Source organism: Centrocercus urophasianus, unplaced genomic scaffold, assembly GCF_019232065.1.
Source record: "Centrocercus urophasianus isolate 14NV4802_14NV808 unplaced genomic scaffold, USGS_Curo_1.0 seq_395, whole genome shotgun sequence".
Classification (NCBI taxonomy): domain Eukaryota; kingdom Metazoa; phylum Chordata; class Aves; order Galliformes; family Phasianidae; genus Centrocercus; species Centrocercus urophasianus.
The window spans coordinates 1-18704 of NW_024884972.1; the positions used below are offsets into that span (position 1 = coordinate 1).

Genomic DNA, 18704 nt, shown 5'->3' on the forward strand with positions numbered 1-18704 from the left:
CCCCCTCACCTCAACACATTTCAGCTATAAATTTAATTTCCTAACCCACTTACATTTCTCTTGAAGTCTCCTTGCTTGACTGCTAGACTCAAGTTTAATACAATCACTCCCATGTCATCTTCTAAACTGTTGGGATCCTCCAGTTTTAAAACCTGTTCAGTAGTTCTACAAGAATAAAAAAAAAAAAAAAAAGAAAAAAGAAAATGTGTGGATTTGTTGTCTTCGGTTAACTCGAGTTCATTCCTAAAGGTCACTCTGAGCTGTGCAAATTTCAGCCTCTTGTCTGAATTCCCAATATTGAGTTTAAATATGAAAGCAGGAAGTCTGAAGGGTTCGCTGACAGTCCCGACAAAACGCACAACCCTTTTAATAGCACGTCCTATCATGATGTTATTACGTTACCTGCATTTCTTCAGATGTGGGTACAAGCTGGAATAAGTTACTCCTGCCTCCATTTCTCAGGTAAGAAGAGTGACAGAAACTTATCCAAGTGAATTTTCTAATATTAATGGCTGAGATTTGACTCGGGATACGTATTCTACCTTACCTCCATGTGCATTTAATCTCCCTCTGTGACTCAGTTCCCTCTCTGAAAACGGTAATGCTGACATTTACTTGGTGGCACTATCTGACAGATAAATTCATTAATGTTTCTGGAAACACACAAACAACAGCCATGGGAGCTATAATACACCCTCACAGGGAGAACTCATTTTCTCAAAAAAAAAAAAAAAAAAAAGGAAAAAAAGAAGTCACACAGTGAGCGAGTATAAAAGAGAGAAATAAAACTTGAATTCCTGGCTTCCAGCTTCACATTCAGACCAAGCAGCAGTAGACAAAAGCGAAGGGCTTTGCCTCTGCACTAAATCAGGGCCAGATGCGGATGCAGCAGGGCTGGGTGGCTGCAGGGGGAGGATGGAATTGGGGGAGCTCGCCGGCAGCAAGGCAAACCACTCCCCAGTCAAATAATCTGCAGAAAAATGCACCCTGCTCTACAGGGGGCTCGTAAGGGGTTCTCAGCTTTCTACCCCCTTTCTTCTGCCATAAATCCACCTCCATAAATTATTCTGGCGCAGCTAGAAAAAGTAATCCCTGCATATAGAAACTCATTTCTAGGTACAAAAAGAGCAGCTTCTTCTGTCCAGGGCTCCATCCAGGTAGAACTGCAATCCAGTACATGATGCCAGATAAAACCACACCTATTCGGGATTTAGCTGAAGCTAATTTCTCATTTTTGAAACACGTTCCTCACCCTTCAATCGGAAAATGTTTCCACAAACAGATAAATTCCAAGCTATAGCATTTCACTGTTTTATCACGTCCCTCTAAAGTGCAATAACAACATTAATTAAATAATCATGTTACCTATTGAGTTCAAGTTCAGTGAGCACTACAGATGCCGAACCCATGAAGTCAGAAGAGGTTAAGTCTCGATCGTACACCTGGTGACAAAACAAAATTGATGTTTAGAATGTTCACATCACAAGGCAGTTTTATCCAGCTGATAGAAGAACAGATATTTTAAGGCTTTTCAGATCAAAGCTGAAATATAATTCAGGGCTAATTTTACATTTGCCTGCTTTAATTTGTATTTTTAGCTAAATATTTAAACAGCGTTTTCAAAGTATCATCTTAATGTTATGTAAACAAAGATGTGTGCTGCTACAGACTGTGCCTGTTCCTTTACGCTCTATGATGAAACGCTGCACAACATCAGGTAGTTCTTGCTACAGATGTTTTAGCAATTAGTGCTCACAACTGGTAGCCTGCAGTTCTGGTAACTGTAATGGTACTCATAATGAGAAAAGGCTTTGCTACTTGTCACGGTTGCATCCCAGGCAATAACTCTGTTCAATCCAGCCAAATTGCACTCTTAAAATGAGCGTATGAAACCACTATTGATTTCACCGAGTTTGCCCAAGCAAGGTAAGTTACAGCAGAATTGAGCTCTGTAGTCTTAAATATATCCACTCAAGGAATTTCATTTCAACTTGAATTTTCAGTGAATGAAAGCAAAACGTTCAAGTGAAATCTGGAAAAGACATACGTGCATTTTAATTTGAAATTGCTGAAACCCTTAAACCGGATCGTGTTTTACACGATGCTACTATGTGAATAAAATAATCGCTAGGTTTTTACAGCAGAAAACAATTGGCTTAGAAGGATATTTGTGTATCTTACACAGAATTAAAAACCAAGACTTACCTTGACCCAGAGTTTTTGATCGAGGGTCTGTACAGGCAGCACGACAGTCTCATCCCAAACTGGGTTTAGGTTCTTGTAGACTACCTTACTTTTGTATAGAGTTTTCCCATTCAGCTTGAATTTCACATACGGGTCACTTGTACCTGTGATAATTATAAGGAAATAGATCAGCACTGCCCCTGTGTAAACCCACAATCTGAAAATATAATTTAATAAAACCATACCTAACAACAACAATAAATAGTCTTTTAATATGCATTCACACGCATATATAGAAATTTCTCCTTTGTACAGGAAATCAATTGAACATCACCAGAAAGTTCTCTGAGAGCAGACAGCAACATCTTCATAGTTTATTTGATCTCTTCCTTATTATTCTTATGGAGTGTTAATTATTCTTCAGTATCTTTGTTAGTATTTTGAGTAAAGAGCAAACAAGGATGAAGAAATATTTACAGGCCAATTAGGAATACAGACAGTAAAAGAGAAAATGTGATCCTGAAACAATAAATAGCCAGACCAAAACTAAAAGGCATTATAACTCTGGATAGGAGTGCCAAGGACACCAGTAACAATAGCTAAAACACCCATCAGGATTTCATCACTGGTGTCATTCGCCCATTTGCTTAAATCCAAACTTGAAGTTCCGCTGAAAAAAATATTGACATTATTCACCAGCTCAGGATAGAACCACATGGAGAACAGATTCTGTAAAGAAAACCAACAATACTCAGGTAACCCGTTTTTTAATCCAAGCAGCACATCCTGCCATGGCAATAATGTCCCATATTTTTATGGAGCAGATGTCCATAGACAGACCATGAGGCTCGTGCCACTCGGCAGCGATAGACAGACTTGCAGCTGTCAGAGAAAAAAAGAGAAGAGGGAAACTACTATTATTATTAAACCAATGGTTTCTGCACTAACACCAATCACTATGCAAGACAACAAAAAAAAAAAAAAAAAAAAAAAAAAAAGAGGGAGTGAGGTATGGAAAATATTTAACTAGATGATTGATTTAGTAAGGCACACAGACTACAAAAAAATCACAATTGCCAATAAGCAAAAGAATAAAATTGAGGCGTAGCATCATTTGCAATTAACCGATCCCAAGTGCTGCTTATCTGTAATGTTCAATATTGCCTGCACTGTACTTTACATTTAGAATTCCATTCCCTTGCTAACAGTTCCATACCAGCTAACCCAACAGATGCCTCCACACCGGGCACTGCAAGCTGCCAGTGCAGCCACCACCACAAACACTTCATTTCAAAGTGATGCTGCCGGCACAACTTCAGACTCCACAGCTTCAAAAATAATCGCAACGTGTCCTCCCAGGTCACCAAAGTGCTACTGGTGATGAATGAGAAGATATGATCAATGCTATGTGAAGAAAGATGCAGCCTTGAGAAAAAATAGCTAAGCAACAGCATCTATTTTGGCACTCAGGGACGCAGTGGGCATGGTGGGAACGAGTGGATGGTTGAACCTGATGATCTTAGTGGGCTTTTCCAACCATAACGATCCTACGATACTATCTGGAAACAAATAGTAAATACCAAGAAGAATGGTATGTCTGGGAATATACAGAGTTATTTTTAAGAATTATAGAAAGTTTTTATTTTGCTTTCACTTCAAAAGCGATAAATCACAGAGCCCTGCCCAGTTCTGCACGTAAGGGGTGTTTCATTCACAGAAAGAAAATACTGATTGGATTTCAAATATTACCCACAAACAATTCTTTTTTTAAATAGTAACTGCTGAAATCAACTTTTCTGTTGGAAAAAACATCACACACAAATACAAACTTCTTTCCCTTCTCCTCTGAGACAGGATAGTAGCAAAGGGCTGATCTAAAGGCCAGGGAAGTCAGAGGTCAGCTTCTCATTGGTTTTAGTGGGTTAGGAGTAGACCTTCCACTCGGATACCTATCAAAACTATGATTGAAGTTCCACATAAAGCACACGGCTTAGAAACAGCACGCTTTACACAATGAATGGAAATAGTAAGATAAAACACAGCTCCGCTATGTGGGTAATGGCCCTCAGAGGATTTACGGGTTGAGAAATGACATCATTGAGCTCTGGGGTGTTAGCTTCTCCCAGCTCCAAAGATCCCAACTCCGTTCTGCTTTAAAAGGAAAAGAAAAGATGGGTAGGAAGAAACTGCATGCTCAAAAACAATAACAGTAATAATGACGTCCGGAGCCTATCCTGTCCACAAAATAGTAACCAGCTTAGATAAGGAAAGCAGTTGATGAAATTAAAGCATGAACAGGACTGAAGGAGGTCTGTGGCTGTAACTCAACTGGTTTTGGCACAGAAAACCCATGAGAGAGGGCAAAGCCTAAAAAGAGAAAAAGAGGAGCTGGAGAAAGCAAACAGCCCGCAAGTTCAATATCTGCCAGCACGAAACTCCAAGCCCTTTCTCCAAGGATGGGAAGCAAGAGGACCATATCTAAGTAAGCATCCTAATTGCATTATTGCTCTGAAAGCTTTCCAGATCATTAATAAAGGGAAATAAAAAGAGGGGGAAGGGCTGTCTGGTGCTGTTCATGTGAATTAGGCTTTAGCAGTCTTTCTTTTTAAAAACACACATAAGAGGAAAAAGAATACATACAAATATATATATATAAATATATATAAAACAGTGGGGAAAAAAGCTGTAACAAAAAAAAGAGGCCTTTAATTAAATAAGATTGCCACACTGGGATCAGGCCTTCATGCTTGTCAGCTTACTCTCAAAATAAACATCTCAAACCTGGGCCTCAGTGGTGTCACTTACTCCGGCAAGGCACACTGGGTAATCCCTCGCTATCTTGACAGCTACATAATGTTCAAACTGTTTCACGGGTGAATGGCGGCACTTGCGCAAAAGAAAATATTAATGCCTGGAATTAATAGAAAAAGGGATGATGGCTTACAAAAGCCAAACAAGGGAAAGGTGTCAAGTTAGTGCGGTGTTAATTGTTAGGGAAAATAATTGTGAGCGGGCATGGGTTTCGGCAACGCTTGGCTGTCGGGCTGTCAGAGGGGTAACGTCTCAACTAGGCAGGCAGGGGAGCGGGGCCAGCAGTGCAGGAGAGCGGCTCCGACATCCTACAAATGACAGAATGGCACCTCTGTGCCAGCAGACAGATGGACCTCAACCTCTGACGTGGCAGCTGGACACGTACCGGGGCTTGGTGGCATTTCTTTGGGCTGATCGAGTTAGGCAGGAAGGCTGGATGGAGTGGGTAAGGCACTGCAGCCCCCTTCGAGGCTTTCAGGGTTTCCCTCACATAGTGTTGGCAATGCTCCTGTATCTCCCTGGGTCACTGCACTTACTTCTGGTGGTCTTTAATATGCCCCAGATTGCTTTCAGGGTGTTCAGCGCAGGGTAAAAGCAGACAGGGGATGAAAAGCGGGGCAGGTGGGGTAGCCATACCTGATGGGATGAATAGCACAGGCTGCAAATTACTGTCAACTGCAGCTGAGCTCAAGGTTTGAAGCCTTCTGGATTCAAGATCAGACAGATATTTGCATCTATTAAATGCTATTAATTAAGGACAATCTACAGTCTATCCAAACAGTAAAGCTTTTCAAATCAGTGCATGGTGATTTATGAGATGAACTGATCTAAACTGATCTAAAAGGAGGATGTTTTAGCTTTCTATTAGACAAAACAGGTGCTCAAGATACTCTGAAGAAGCCAGGCCATTAAAAAAAAAACTTTTGAGAAGTGACCCCCCAGCAAAGGCAACCAAGACAGTTAGCAGAAAAAAGAAAAAATAAAAGGATGACTTCCAAACAACAACCAGCTGATCATTCTACCAGCTAGACCTATTTTTGCACAAGAACATATCAAAAGGGATGCTCACCTCCATTCTTTTGCCTCTCTTATCTCCCACTACAATTACAAAGACACAAGTGCAGGCACAGCAAGCCCCAGCTAAAACCTGAGCAAATTCTGTGAGCCAAAGTGGCTGAGACACAGCAGCAGGACAAGGTTCAGCGGCACAAGAAACTGTTAATGGCGTTTTTAAATGGATACTGCTGCCCTCTAGCAGCCAGCAAGAGATGTGCCACATCAGCCATATTAACAGTATACACCTTTGATCCATAATTAGAAAAAAAAAAAAATAACATCAGATCCCATATGATTTCAAACCACACTCCATTTTACAGCAGTAAACTTACTGGAAATATAGCATATGAAACAAGTTTTGTTACATAAATAAAGTTACCACTTAGTTGCATTAAAATCCTGAAAGCTCAAAGCAAAAACAGTGTGAAACATTGCCCAGACCATTTCAAGTTCTGGTTAAAATCCTACATTTGCATCTTCAGAAGGAAATGAAGGATTTATTTTATATGCACATAAAGAATGGATTTCTTATAATCTTCCTAGAAATAGAATTACTGGAGTTATTTACAACAAGTAGTAAAAGACGTTTTATAATGGAACACACTCTTTAAATGGAGAAGCACTGTCCTTGTAGTGAAATAGCTGAGATCAAGGCTTAAAGGGGAAATCAGGAAGAAAAGAAAAAAAAATGTAATCTGAAAGCAGGAAATCCAGATAATTTTGGAAAGTTTCCTGCACAGCAAATTTTAAGTGACCAGACGGAAACAAAACATTTCTCAAAAACAAGCACCACCAATACACTCCAGGGGAAAATAAACCAAAAAAACTTAACAACATATGAGAAGAATGCATGCAGATCTGTACGTGAAGAAAAAAAAAAAAAAAGAAAGGTAAAATTAAGGATATTTCCAAATGATAGTTAAAAAAATAACCCTTGCAGAAACTGGATTCATCGCAGCAGCACAAACCACTGCAGCACGAGCTGCTGTATGCAGAGCCATGCAGAACCCAGAAAACATCAAAAATGAGTACTGAAGCCATTCAAACCCACAGCGTTTGTAAATTAGTCATGATTAAGCCTTTCAAAAAGAAGTGTGAAAAGTTGCCTAATACATCTGAATAATTAATAAATCTGAAGAGCTAATGATCTAATTGCAGATACCCTGAAAACAGAGAGAATTTAAATTAATCAGTGTGTTTGCAGGGAGTGATTCAGCCTAATTGCTCTGAGCATTTGCTTTCCAAACAATGGATTTATTCTGTGCAAGCCGACAAACCCCTAAGTCTTGTGCAAAGCCATCCAGCACTGCCACCACCGCAGAGCTGGGCAGGAGACAGCCCAGAGCTATGGCTGGTGCAGGTGTACAGCAGGGGTGTTGATGCTTAAACAAGGAAATGTGTGCTACCCTGTCCCCTTTTCTCTCCATTTGCTTTCTTTCAGCCCCTTTAGGTTCTGTGAGGCAGCTCTCAGGTCTCTCCGGAGCTTTCTCTCTTCCAGGCTGCCCCATCTCTCAGCTTGCCCTCATAGTGGATGCATTCCATCCCTTGGGTCATTTTTGTGGCCCTCCTCTGGATGAGCTCCAACAGGTCCATCTCCCTCTTGTACTGAGGTCTCACAGCAGAGTAGAGGGGCAGAATCACCTCCCTTCCCTTCTGGCCACAGCTTTGGATGAAGCCTAGGATACATTTGGCTTTGTGGGCTGTGAAGGCACAGTGCTGTCTCATGTCTGCCCTTTGAGCAGAGATGATGGGATTCAGACAGCAAGCAGACAGCCCCTTCTGCCCTCCTGCAACCTGCACTGCTCCCTTTGTGCAGTCACTTCCCACATTCTACTGTCTGGATCACGAAAGAAAAGAAATGAGAACAAAACCGAAGCATAGCAGCAGGAAACAATCAAACCCGAGAAGAAGAAATGCAATAGGACTGCCAGGGTACAAAGAACTTGCAAAAATCTAGAAAATGCAAAACTGTGCAGAAAAGAGTGAAAAAAAATCTGTTAGAGCAATGCAACTGAGGAAAAACAATAAAGAGAACGACAGAGACTCACCAGCTGACATCACATCTGAGAAATGTATTTCTCATAGCGTGTAACAGAAGTAAACATACGCTCCAAGCCTGAAAATATGGAATTTAGAAGCATGAGGAGCTTCTCACCCTTAAATGCACTCAAAAATATCTGGGTTTTTTTTCGCAGTAGTATAGTGGAGTTTGTCAACAGAAGGAAGGCAACACCTCCCTGCAGCTGTGACACCATCTTGCTGCTCAGCGTCACAATGAAGCTGTCCTGTGGAGCTGGTTGGTCCTACAGATAATAACAGGCACAGCCAGAGCATCCCAGGGCCAGAAGAGACTGTGACATTTCAGAATTTGTTAGACCAAATCACACAAACATCAGGCATCCCTCTGCCAAAGCAAAGTGGAGGAACAAGTAGAAATGGGCTCCACCTCCTCCCAGTTCAAAGCACACAGAGCTGGAAGTCGTGAGCTTCACAGAAATGCACTCAAGGAGGCCATAAAGCTACCAAAAGCACCAACAAACTAACAATATTTGGAACTGGTGGCTTAGAGTGCTTAATATTTTGTCAAAGCCAAATAAAACGTACCGTAATTTTTGCTCCTGCACAACTGAGCAGTGTTGCCCAGATATGCACGTTTCAAAAACAAAACGCATTTTGCTTTGTTACCATTTACAGTATTAAAACTACACAAGTCACAAACTCCTCACCATTACCATTATGTTCCTGGGTTATTAGTAACAAGAACACTACACAAAGTGCACAAAAAGCAAAATGTTGGCATTGGGTTGGTATCCACACACATTCACACTGTTTGGTTCATTAGTTGCAGTCGTAAATAGGGGACGACCCACGTAATCTGCCATGAGGCACAATGTACCCATTGCCACTCTCCAAGCACACCTTCTTGTCTCCTTAGGCAGTCTCTAGTGTATGGCCATGGTGGCCTGTACCCCAAGAAGCATAATTAAGAAGCAAATAAACCAGATTCCGAGAAAGCTGACGGTCAGTGAGCCCCTAGGAGAGGACACTGCAACACTGATCAGGAGAGGGATATATTTGGAGCATCTCTCAGTTCTACCAAGTCAAGATCCTGCTCTACAGTTCTTTCCTCCCTTGGCTTAGATACATAAAGACACAGACAGCTGAAAAACAATGGGAGAGGCAAAAGGTGAAGAAAAAAAACAGCAAGGAGTAGAAGTTAACAGATAATATTATGAAGGTAAATAAAGAGTGAGAAAAATCTGACTAAGTAAAACCAAAGGAAACACGTCCCTAAAAGAGTATGCAGTGAGTGAGAGTTCAGAAGAGTATCTGCAAGGTTTAGAAAAAGTGAAGTCACACCAGTCTTAGAGCAGAACCATTCCTCACCTTCACACAGCCAAGTGCAATTACTGCCTTCATTACAAATGTGTAACAAGCCAACTCAGGGAAGGACATGAACTTGCTAAGAAGAACCAGGACTATCCAGCAACAGCTGTTTTCAATGGCAGAAAGATATTTTCTCTGCCAAACACCTTAGATGAATACATACCTACACACTGTATTAAAGTGCCCAATGCAACTGAAGCCTCTGCCCTGAGGATGGCAGAGGCTGCAGACAAGGCAGCAAACAGGCGGCAGAGGGCAGCAGGGACACACGGAGAGGCTTCTGCTGCTCCTGCAAGCCCCTGAGCCTCAGCAGGAGATGTTCAGGGAGCTGCCAGGGAGTTTACATCGAGGGCAAAAGTGCAGGTGTGAGAACAGGGTAGGGCACCACACAAGTGCAGTTTTCTTTGAGCAAACACAAAGCTTTCCTGAAATATACATCAATGAATTTGATTCCTGCTCAAAGTCTCTTTTCCCCCCAAAGCAATTGCTGTTACTGCAATGACTAAAAGCAGAAATGCAGGCAATCTACAAAACTGATCTAAAGCTGAAGATGCTGGTAATACACTCTTCCTTCAGGCTCTGTTGTTTATATGACAACTTTTTGTCCTTCTGTTTCCATCACTTATCACTTACCACCAAGTATGATCACTGTATGTGAGCCAACGCTGCTGAACTCCTACTCACAAAGCCTGACATCCCTGCTACCTACCTGAGCATTTTTGCAGTTGTTCACATAGCGTTGACCAGAGGATGTTCAAACCCCCCAATACCCACACTAAAACACATGACAGCAACACAGCATTTACCCACTGCAGAGTTCTAGAGAACCCTGCTGCACGTTAAAAGAATACGTGGTGAACAGGGTTTGAAACCATCACACAGCCGTGTCAGACAGCTTTGCTTGGTTAGATCTGGGGGTTTCCTGTTCTCAAAACATGAATGAGCACAGTTTGGCCTCCAGCCCTGGCTCCACAACCAGACTGAAGGATGCACTGGCTGCAGGCAGCATGTTCCTATAGTCAAACTATTGGAGTGGGATATTACACCCCAGCTCAGCTGCCATATCTGGAGTCACAGTGAGGGAAAGAAGGGAAGTTACATTCTCCCAGCCCACAAGTTTTCTGAGGTTTCCTCATGTTGGCTTTGCTCATCTCTCCAACAACTTCCCACTTATAAGAACACACTGCAAAACCACCAGCAGCTAGAGCTCAGACCTACATATCTCACAAAGATCCTGAGTAACCAGTAGGACAGCACAGATCTATATGGAAGTGCATCGGGCATCACCACTATGTTTTCCTGAAGAGGCCACCAACATGACTGTGCCTGAAGTCACTATCAATTGAGTCACTATTTCCTCCACATCCCAATGTCCATTTAAAGAAAATAAAAAAGCAGGAATTTTACTGAATTATTTACCACCTCACAGTCTTCTAAATGAACAGTCACCTGCCACAAAAGTGACAGACCCAAATTGATTTTTCCCCTTGATTATGCTGTTTCACCATTGTACAAAGCTTTGTTAATGCATTTGCACTCTTATGCAGGAAACCACAGCCAAGAGCAAACTGTTCTGTTTTCCACAGAAGCCCTCCTCTACTGGAATTGCTCATTTATAGTATCTTTTCTGTAGAAACAGCTGGATGTGTTCTGGCTTGTGAGGCTTGCTAGTAAAACTGATGAACTGCTATGCTGTCAGGAAGTACGTGCTTCTGTCTGAAGAGTGATGATCTTAATCTAAGTATTCATTCGCTCCCTCCAAAAGCTGGAAGCTAGGAGGGAAAATGTAGCATATGCTTGGCCGAGAGTTACTGCTTGGTGAAGATATGGAAAAAGTTAACTGAGATAACAGAAGATGGAAATCCCAAAAGCAAGCACCCATATGAGGTTAATTAACCCACATAGATAGATTCTTCCAGATGCAAAACCTCGCAAACCCTCACAAGCCAATGGCTAGTTCAAGCTTATCTACTTTAAACCTGTATGAATAAACCCTATTCCTTCATCTCAAATCGTAGTTGACGTTAGACAGGGGGTAGATTTGGTTTACACCCCTACTCTCACAGCTACCCTTTCACTAAAATCTTCACAGATAACCCAAAAAGCACTCCTAGAGCACACTACTTCATTTATCGCATTCCAAAATTTTTACTTTTTTAAGCTTAATTAGAACTTCTCAAGATTAATGACTGCAGGTGCTAATTACAACAAGGGAGGGGTTTTGCAGCTGCACAATCAGGCAGCAAACACAGGGCAGCTCCCTCCCCTGTGTATATAAGGTGGACAAACCCAGGTGTTGAGTGCTCTGATCTGGACAGAAGTCAACAGCTTGTTGCATCAGAGATAAGAAAAGAAGCTGACGGTGCAAAGTGCAGCAGAACTCAAGTCAGGGAAAGCACAGTGGTGCAACTCTTAAAAGGAAGCAGACGAAAGGTGTGGCTCACCGCAGCGATCTCTGATAACCAGGTTTCGGCCTTCTTTCAGGTGGATGGTCAGCAGGTAAGCAAAGGGGCTGGGCAGGTGGCTCAAACCATCACTTCCTTCCTCTGCACCCTAAAATGAACAGAGAAATCAATCCCTGCTGCACGCCTCACCAGGCAGACACATGAACAGAGCAGGTCTTCTCACAGACCTTCTTTCAATGGGGAAACCTTTACAGTGCACTTGTCAGAAGAAGAAATAAAGATGTTTTTCTGAGACTTTGCTTCATTATGTAAATAACTAAGTATCACTGTCAGGTAAACTCACAAAGCCAATGAGGATTACACCCGAAAATGGGTTGTGACAGTAAACATCATAAATGCATGAACAGGATTTCCAAATCCTAGAAACTTTGTGCATTTTATTTTTCTAGCTGCCTCTTCCTTGCACATTCACAATCAGGTAATGAACTCATGAGGATGTACACACTTCATAAAGCTACTGAGCAGACTTTTTATATAGCTCTAGAAGATACAGAAGCAGCAGTGGGCAATGCTACTTATGAAGTTTTGTCATAGCAAACTCAGTAATTCTTGTTCAGAGTTGCTGCCAGTGTTATATTCCACATCCCCACCACCACCCAACTGGCATGTTTGGTGAAAGCAGCCACTGGATAGCCCTGGGGAGGTTAACAGAGAACAAAAGCAAAGAAATTCTTTCAGAAACAGCAAACACATTTCACATCATGATGCACGTGTCACAGCTGTCAATGCCTCTTCACGCTATCATAAAACTGTCATCTATTTCTTAAACCCTTTATCCACGTTAAGGCATTTGAAGTCTTCACTGTGATGCAGTTTATTACTGGGACACTGGTTTAGTATTTAAGCCGACACTTTCATCAGTTATTCACCACAGAACATTTCACAAAATTACAGAACACTCTATTTAAAATATTTGTGTCTTGCACTGCCACTTCCATCTTGCCTGTTTCGTTGGATTTTTTTTTTTGTGGTTTTCTGTTTATTTTTCATCTGTAAGAAGCAAAGCAGCAAAGGACCTGAAGCTAAAAATATTTGTTTCCATTAAACAGTCTGATCAGGTTAAAGAACTTACCATCTGGTCATCAAACATTTGAGAAGATACTGATGACTCTAAATCCATTCCTCCACATTCCTATAAAAAACCAGAAGTACAAAGAATTAGACAACAGTAACATAAGGAAAATAAGAAAAAAAATAAGAAAATTCTCTTAATATCCTTCAAGTCTTAATATTAGTGAAGAAAACCCCTCGTAACCATTTAAATTATTTGTTAAAACATATTTATACTTCTGCACACAGGCTACCAAATAATTTGGATGGGAATTTTTTTTCCTTGTTTTACAGTGATTGCACACTTAATGTGACCTTCAGGGTGATCTAAAAATTAAGTGCTTGCTTCTAGTGATTGGAAGAAATTCTCCACAGTAGAAGAATGTGCTTCCAGTGCTGAAAGTCCTTAACAGAAACTTCTGATGCCTGAAGGTTACTGCATCTGGTGACCCACCAGTTGAAGTTGCAATGTGGACCCATATTCCTGGACAGAATTCAATTTCTTGAATCTTCAAGTTTCCTCTGTAAGATGAAATAGGAAAAATTCCAAAAGCCATGGCAGCAGCAAAGATATGCTGGAGCTGGACAGTGGGTGGTACCCTCATATCACTCCCATTTTTCTTTAATTGCCAGTAAGTTAGGGTCTAAGACATGTTTTCTACAAAATCCCCTTTGTGTGTTTTGATTTAGTACCCTCTAAACATTTGGCTTATACTCAGTAACTCAGCTATACAGGTATACAACATGTGTAACTCCAAGGGATGGAAAGACCATAAAAATACTAATAGTAATAACAATAAATAGTCAAAGGGAAAGGGGGAAAAAAGATGCTGGATGTGTACTTCCCCACATTCTGTAGTAACTGGAAGTCTCAAACGATTGTTATTAGAGCACATTAGAGGAAGTCAAACATTTCCGCCTAAAACTGACTCACACAAAAATTTGAAGCCATGGTGGGATGGTGTCTAGACTGCTTGGACACACAAGGGGTTCACTCCATAGTAAGGACACCACTGATGCTATTTTGACTTCCAGGACAGTCTACCATGGTCACTTACACTGAAGAGGATCTACAGGCAAAGAGGATCTACATGCAGGGGCAACTCTTTGGTTTAATACAAGGCAGTCACATTCAAATTCAAATGGCAGTCCATTCAAATGCAGGAATTTTCTGTAAGAGCAACCACTTCACTCTACAGAAACGCACACAAAGTGGAATTTGATCCCCATGTGAAAATGCTATTGCGTGCAGTGTGGTAGCATCCACATCTCTCTGATGAGAGCTGCATTGAGTTGAGCAGTATACAAAGAAAAACAGAAGCAGCTTCTGGATCACACATAAAACCGAGATATATTGACATGCTAAAATAAATACAAGCTTCTATGTAATTATTCTTTCCCTGTTCCCGAATACATACATTACATATCAGGAAGCACAATACTTCTGTACTGCAAGTAAAATTTTACTCGCATGACAGACGAAATTTAACATTATGGTTCCCATAGTAATCATAACTTGGCCACCTTGCAAAAACACATTAGAAGTAGAAAAATTATTATCATAAAGAGCAGCAGCAGAGTTTCCTTGCACAACAGAGCTGAGTTACAGCTGCTAGGGGAACCCTAACTTGGAATATCCTGACTAGTATGCATAAAATCTCACTTGTGTGTATTAAACCAAGTACTTCTATAGTAATCTTTGGCTTCACAGGAATCCCCTACAGGCACCATCATTGCCACTGATAATACTTTCGCTTCACAGCTTGTTTTGCATTGCATAAACACAGAATCAAAAATACATGTATTTTTTTTTCATTTTATCTTCATATAGTGTAAAGTGCTATTATTCTAGGTAGCTGATTGCAACAACATCACCAAATAGAGATGAAAGTTCAGCTGAAAATACATGCCTGAAATCTTGATTTTAATTAACCACAGAGACAATTCTGAACTTAAATATGAACAAATGAGGCCACATTCACCAAGTGGGTCATAGTCCCAAATGTGTCTGTGTGCAAAAGTAAAACAACAGCACACGCAAGAATACATACAAAGCAACCAAACTTTTCTCCTGACTGGGCTACAATCTTTACCATCTCCTGTTTGGTGTGGAAGAGTGATTCAAAGCACAAGTTCATCAAGTGCATGGGTGGGCGGACAGGGCTTGGGGTTGCTAATGACACACAGCAAGTGTTAGAAGATGAAGAAATGGTGTTAGTGCACTGCAGCAGTGATGCACGACCACAGGCAGAAAGCGTCCATAGAAATGCCATTATCTCATCTGCAACCCGAGCAAATGAGGCAGGGGTTAAAGGCTACGTCAGTAACTCCTTCACCCTTCCAATTTGTTTAACTTGCTGCAACAGAGGATAAAGTAAGTAAATCTCTTAGCAAATTCATATGTGGTGCGTGTAGGAGAACCTTTGCTGACGACGGAATACCCCCTGCACTGTCAGCTCCATGCTGAGCATTTAGAAGACTGAAAACCACAACTCCACACTGAGCTCGTGAGTGAGGCTCAGGAAGTATCTCACGCTATTGGGTGACCAAAGGAAACCAGGAAATGAGTGGGTGGCATGTGACAAGCAATTCAGGGGGAAAAAAGCTCAACCTACATCTTTGCTTTTTTTAGTTTGTTTTGTTCCAGGGATCTGCCTTCCTTTTGATTTACACCTCGCTGCTCAGTAAAGGCTGCTCACAAAAGAATGAGTTGATTGTTGTGCTCTCTACAGCAACCTCAACTAGTAGGTATGCAACATGCTGTTTCAACCTGAGGCACACCGAGCACGGATTTTGTGCCTGTTCAGTCACGTAGAAGAGCTAAACATGAAAAGATTGACTTTAGTATTCCTTATCTGTTTCTACATTCACTTGCTTCATCTTCTTCTGCATTTAAAAGTTGCTACTGGAGGCAGATAACAGATAGAAAGGCAGCGTATTCACACAGAGCAATGGTTTGGTATGAAACTAAATATTAAAATGTTTATATGCATAAACACACACACGTACACTGGGATTGATTTTAATGCTACAGAGAATAAGACAGATTGCTCTGCATCTGGAGGAAACTCATCCTGAAGTTAATCTATCCCATCACTACACAATTGCCACCTTCTGCTGAAGCACTTAGCTCACCCAAAGTCAAGCAGGTTTCGGGATTACTTTTGGCTCTGCTGCAAATACACTCAATGAATATTAGCTCAGAATCTGTTGGTCTTTAACAGCAGGAAAGGATTGCTGATATCGCTACAACAGCATGGAAACAAACTCCTAAAATGACACCACGTCCATAGTCTCCAGACAGCTGTATATGCTGATTAACCTGAGATGCCACTATATGAGGTACTGCAAAGAAATGTAGAATATCCTGAGTTAGAAAGGACCCACAGGGGTCACCGAGTCCAACTCCTAGAAATAAAGTTACATACTATTTTAGCTACCTTTAATGCAGACAACAGAAAGCCAGCAAGCCAACAAGTTTAAAATTTAGTAACCAGAAGCCACAGTTGCTGGCTACTTATGGGATATGTTGTATCACAGGAGGCTGGTGCTAGCTCTGCTTCAACAGGAATGCACAGACCTTCGAGATGCAGAACAAGTGGTTTTCTACCAGCTAAGATCAATTTCCCTTGATTTTGAATGCAGAGCTCAAAAGATAAATTTGCCTGTGAAATCACCAATCTCAAAGGAGAGCTTTACAACAAAATATGTCTTTCATTTTTGCATCTCAGATGACAAAATCTGCCATCCCAGTGACAGTCCAACTATGGGAAAACGGCCTAGAAACATAGCTCAAAATCTAACCTTTCTAGTGATAACTCCATTGGAAGAGATACATTTCCACAACACAACCAAAACAAATTCTGGCTAAAATGTTTCAGACAACCATCATGCACCTGCAGATTCCCCACTTCAGGTCAGGCAGGATTTACTGTTTCAGGACAACTTAGATGAGGATCCTCCAGCTCCAGAGGCACTGCTACAGAAGCACTGACCACAAGGGTGGTGAGAAAAAGATGTTATTTTTTTTGCTGCTCCAGACTGACAGAATAGATGCTGAATATCATAATATCATGGTTGGTTTATGCTCTTTTTTTTTTTCCCCCCTTACTCATTCCTGGCACAGGGCGCCCTTCTCCATCCTTTTATAATCCACTCAAACAAGCCCCACGATGGCTGCTCAGTGTGGCTAATTCCAAGCCCCTTACCTCCATCATCTCATTTGCCAGCTCAGTGCTCAGGTGGGCTCTCTGCAGCAGCTCCAAGAAGTCATCACTGGACGGTCGCTTCCCCTCGGACACAGGGCTGCCTGCCATAGGCACATCCAAGTGGGCCACAGCTGGCTCCGTACACGCAGCTGAAGCCTGCAGCCACGGCCAGTCCTCTCCCTCTGGCCTCATCGATGAGTTCCTTCTTTTCAGAGACACCATAGGCCTGGGGGCACCACGGGGGTAGCCACTGGACAGCATCTGAGTGCTTGAATAGGTTGTTTCTTCTTCCGTGAGAGTCTCCACCTCCAGCATGTCAGGCACCGACACGCTGAGGCGTCGGTCCAGGGAGCGGATCTTGCTCACCACCATCTTGCTCGACCTCTTCTTCGTCTTCCTCACGCTTAAGTTTTGCAGGAATGGCCTCGTCCTCTGCTTCAGGGACCCCCAGACAGATGGTTTCTCCAAGTCCATGGCTGCACATGGAACCTCAGCAATGCCTCTGGTACAAAGCAGCATCAGTGATTCCTGGGGGTGATTAAAAAGAATGTAGGAAGAAGGCAAGTCAATCACGAGAACAAACAGCAGTTGAAGATTATGATTCATGTTGCATCATCTTAAAAACTTTCAGTCATTTTTCTAAGCGGTAAAAAGAAAGCATGGCACAAAGTATTAGTAAGTGCTTCCCAGTGAAATCTGGTAGGTAGGTTTAATTGTTGAGGGGGAAAACAGAACAAGTAATTAATCCTACACTAAAATGCAACGCCTGTCCTCTGTTTTATGACTGCTAAGAGGAGATACTGTTTCAATTATTCTGCCAAGTGCCAACTGGCAAAAAATTGGTGATTAATCCCATTTCAAAATGTTTCTGTACGAAACTTACTGATGGGAGTTGAATCAAAATAACGCTAGCACACAAAAAAAGGTGGCAAAGCTGACATTGCAGTTTCTGATGATGATTTTCCAGGCTATGCACATCTTCTTTGCTACTTCATAAGCTATGAGAGTTCCTACGTGACTTACAGGTGGATAAGAGCAACACAAAAATCAGCTCCACAAAAAAAGGGACTGAGGCAGAAGAGACTCCCGATGTAACATCAGAAAATCCACGTAAGACCTCAAAATATTCTCTTTTGTTAAAGCGTTCTCAATGGAAGTCACCTCTGCACAAGTAATATTCCTCATAAAGAAGGAGGTTGAGAGAAAACAAGGACAGAAACAAACAGAAGGAATTAAAGATTCTGAAAAACTGCTGGTGGACTCATCTCTCATCTATACCTGCAACGCTGATGGGTGACGAGAAAAAGATTCAAACCAAAATCACTCACTGAATCTGCATTGTAATGCAAAGGTCAAACGGATGCCTCTGTGCACAGGAATATCCTCAAGGACAGGGTCTTCCGTGGCTGATAGATGAACAACCATCCTTATTCTGAAAAGCAGAAAGTCGAATCATCATCCAAACTCATTAAGAAAAATGCTAATGAAACCTTCAAGATCTGCTCTTTTACAGTCTCTGATGACACATGTAACACAGCTTACT

The 18704-nt window shown here is 41.6% G+C and overlaps 1 protein-coding gene across 1 annotated transcript in view; it reads right to left on the reverse strand.

Annotated features, from left to right (window-relative positions):
- Positions 1 to 49: 49 nt before the first annotated feature.
- LOC122167873 (multiple C2 and transmembrane domain-containing protein 2-like) overlaps positions 50 to 18704 on the reverse strand; it is a gene marked incomplete at its 3' end in the record, with an annotated part of 33365 nt that continues 14710 nt past the window's right edge. Inside the window, exons 2-8 of the mRNA XM_042832754.1 lie at positions 18490 to 18593; positions 17162 to 17689; positions 12976 to 13035; positions 11883 to 11991; positions 2206 to 2348; positions 1366 to 1442; positions 50 to 165 (exon numbers count right to left, since the gene is read on the reverse strand). Of these exons, the coding sequence (XP_042688688.1) occupies positions 50 to 165; positions 1366 to 1442; positions 2206 to 2348; positions 11883 to 11991; positions 12976 to 13035; positions 17162 to 17680 (1024 nt within the window). The remainder of the gene's footprint in view (positions 166 to 1365; positions 1443 to 2205; positions 2349 to 11882; positions 11992 to 12975; positions 13036 to 17161; positions 17690 to 18489; positions 18594 to 18704) is intronic.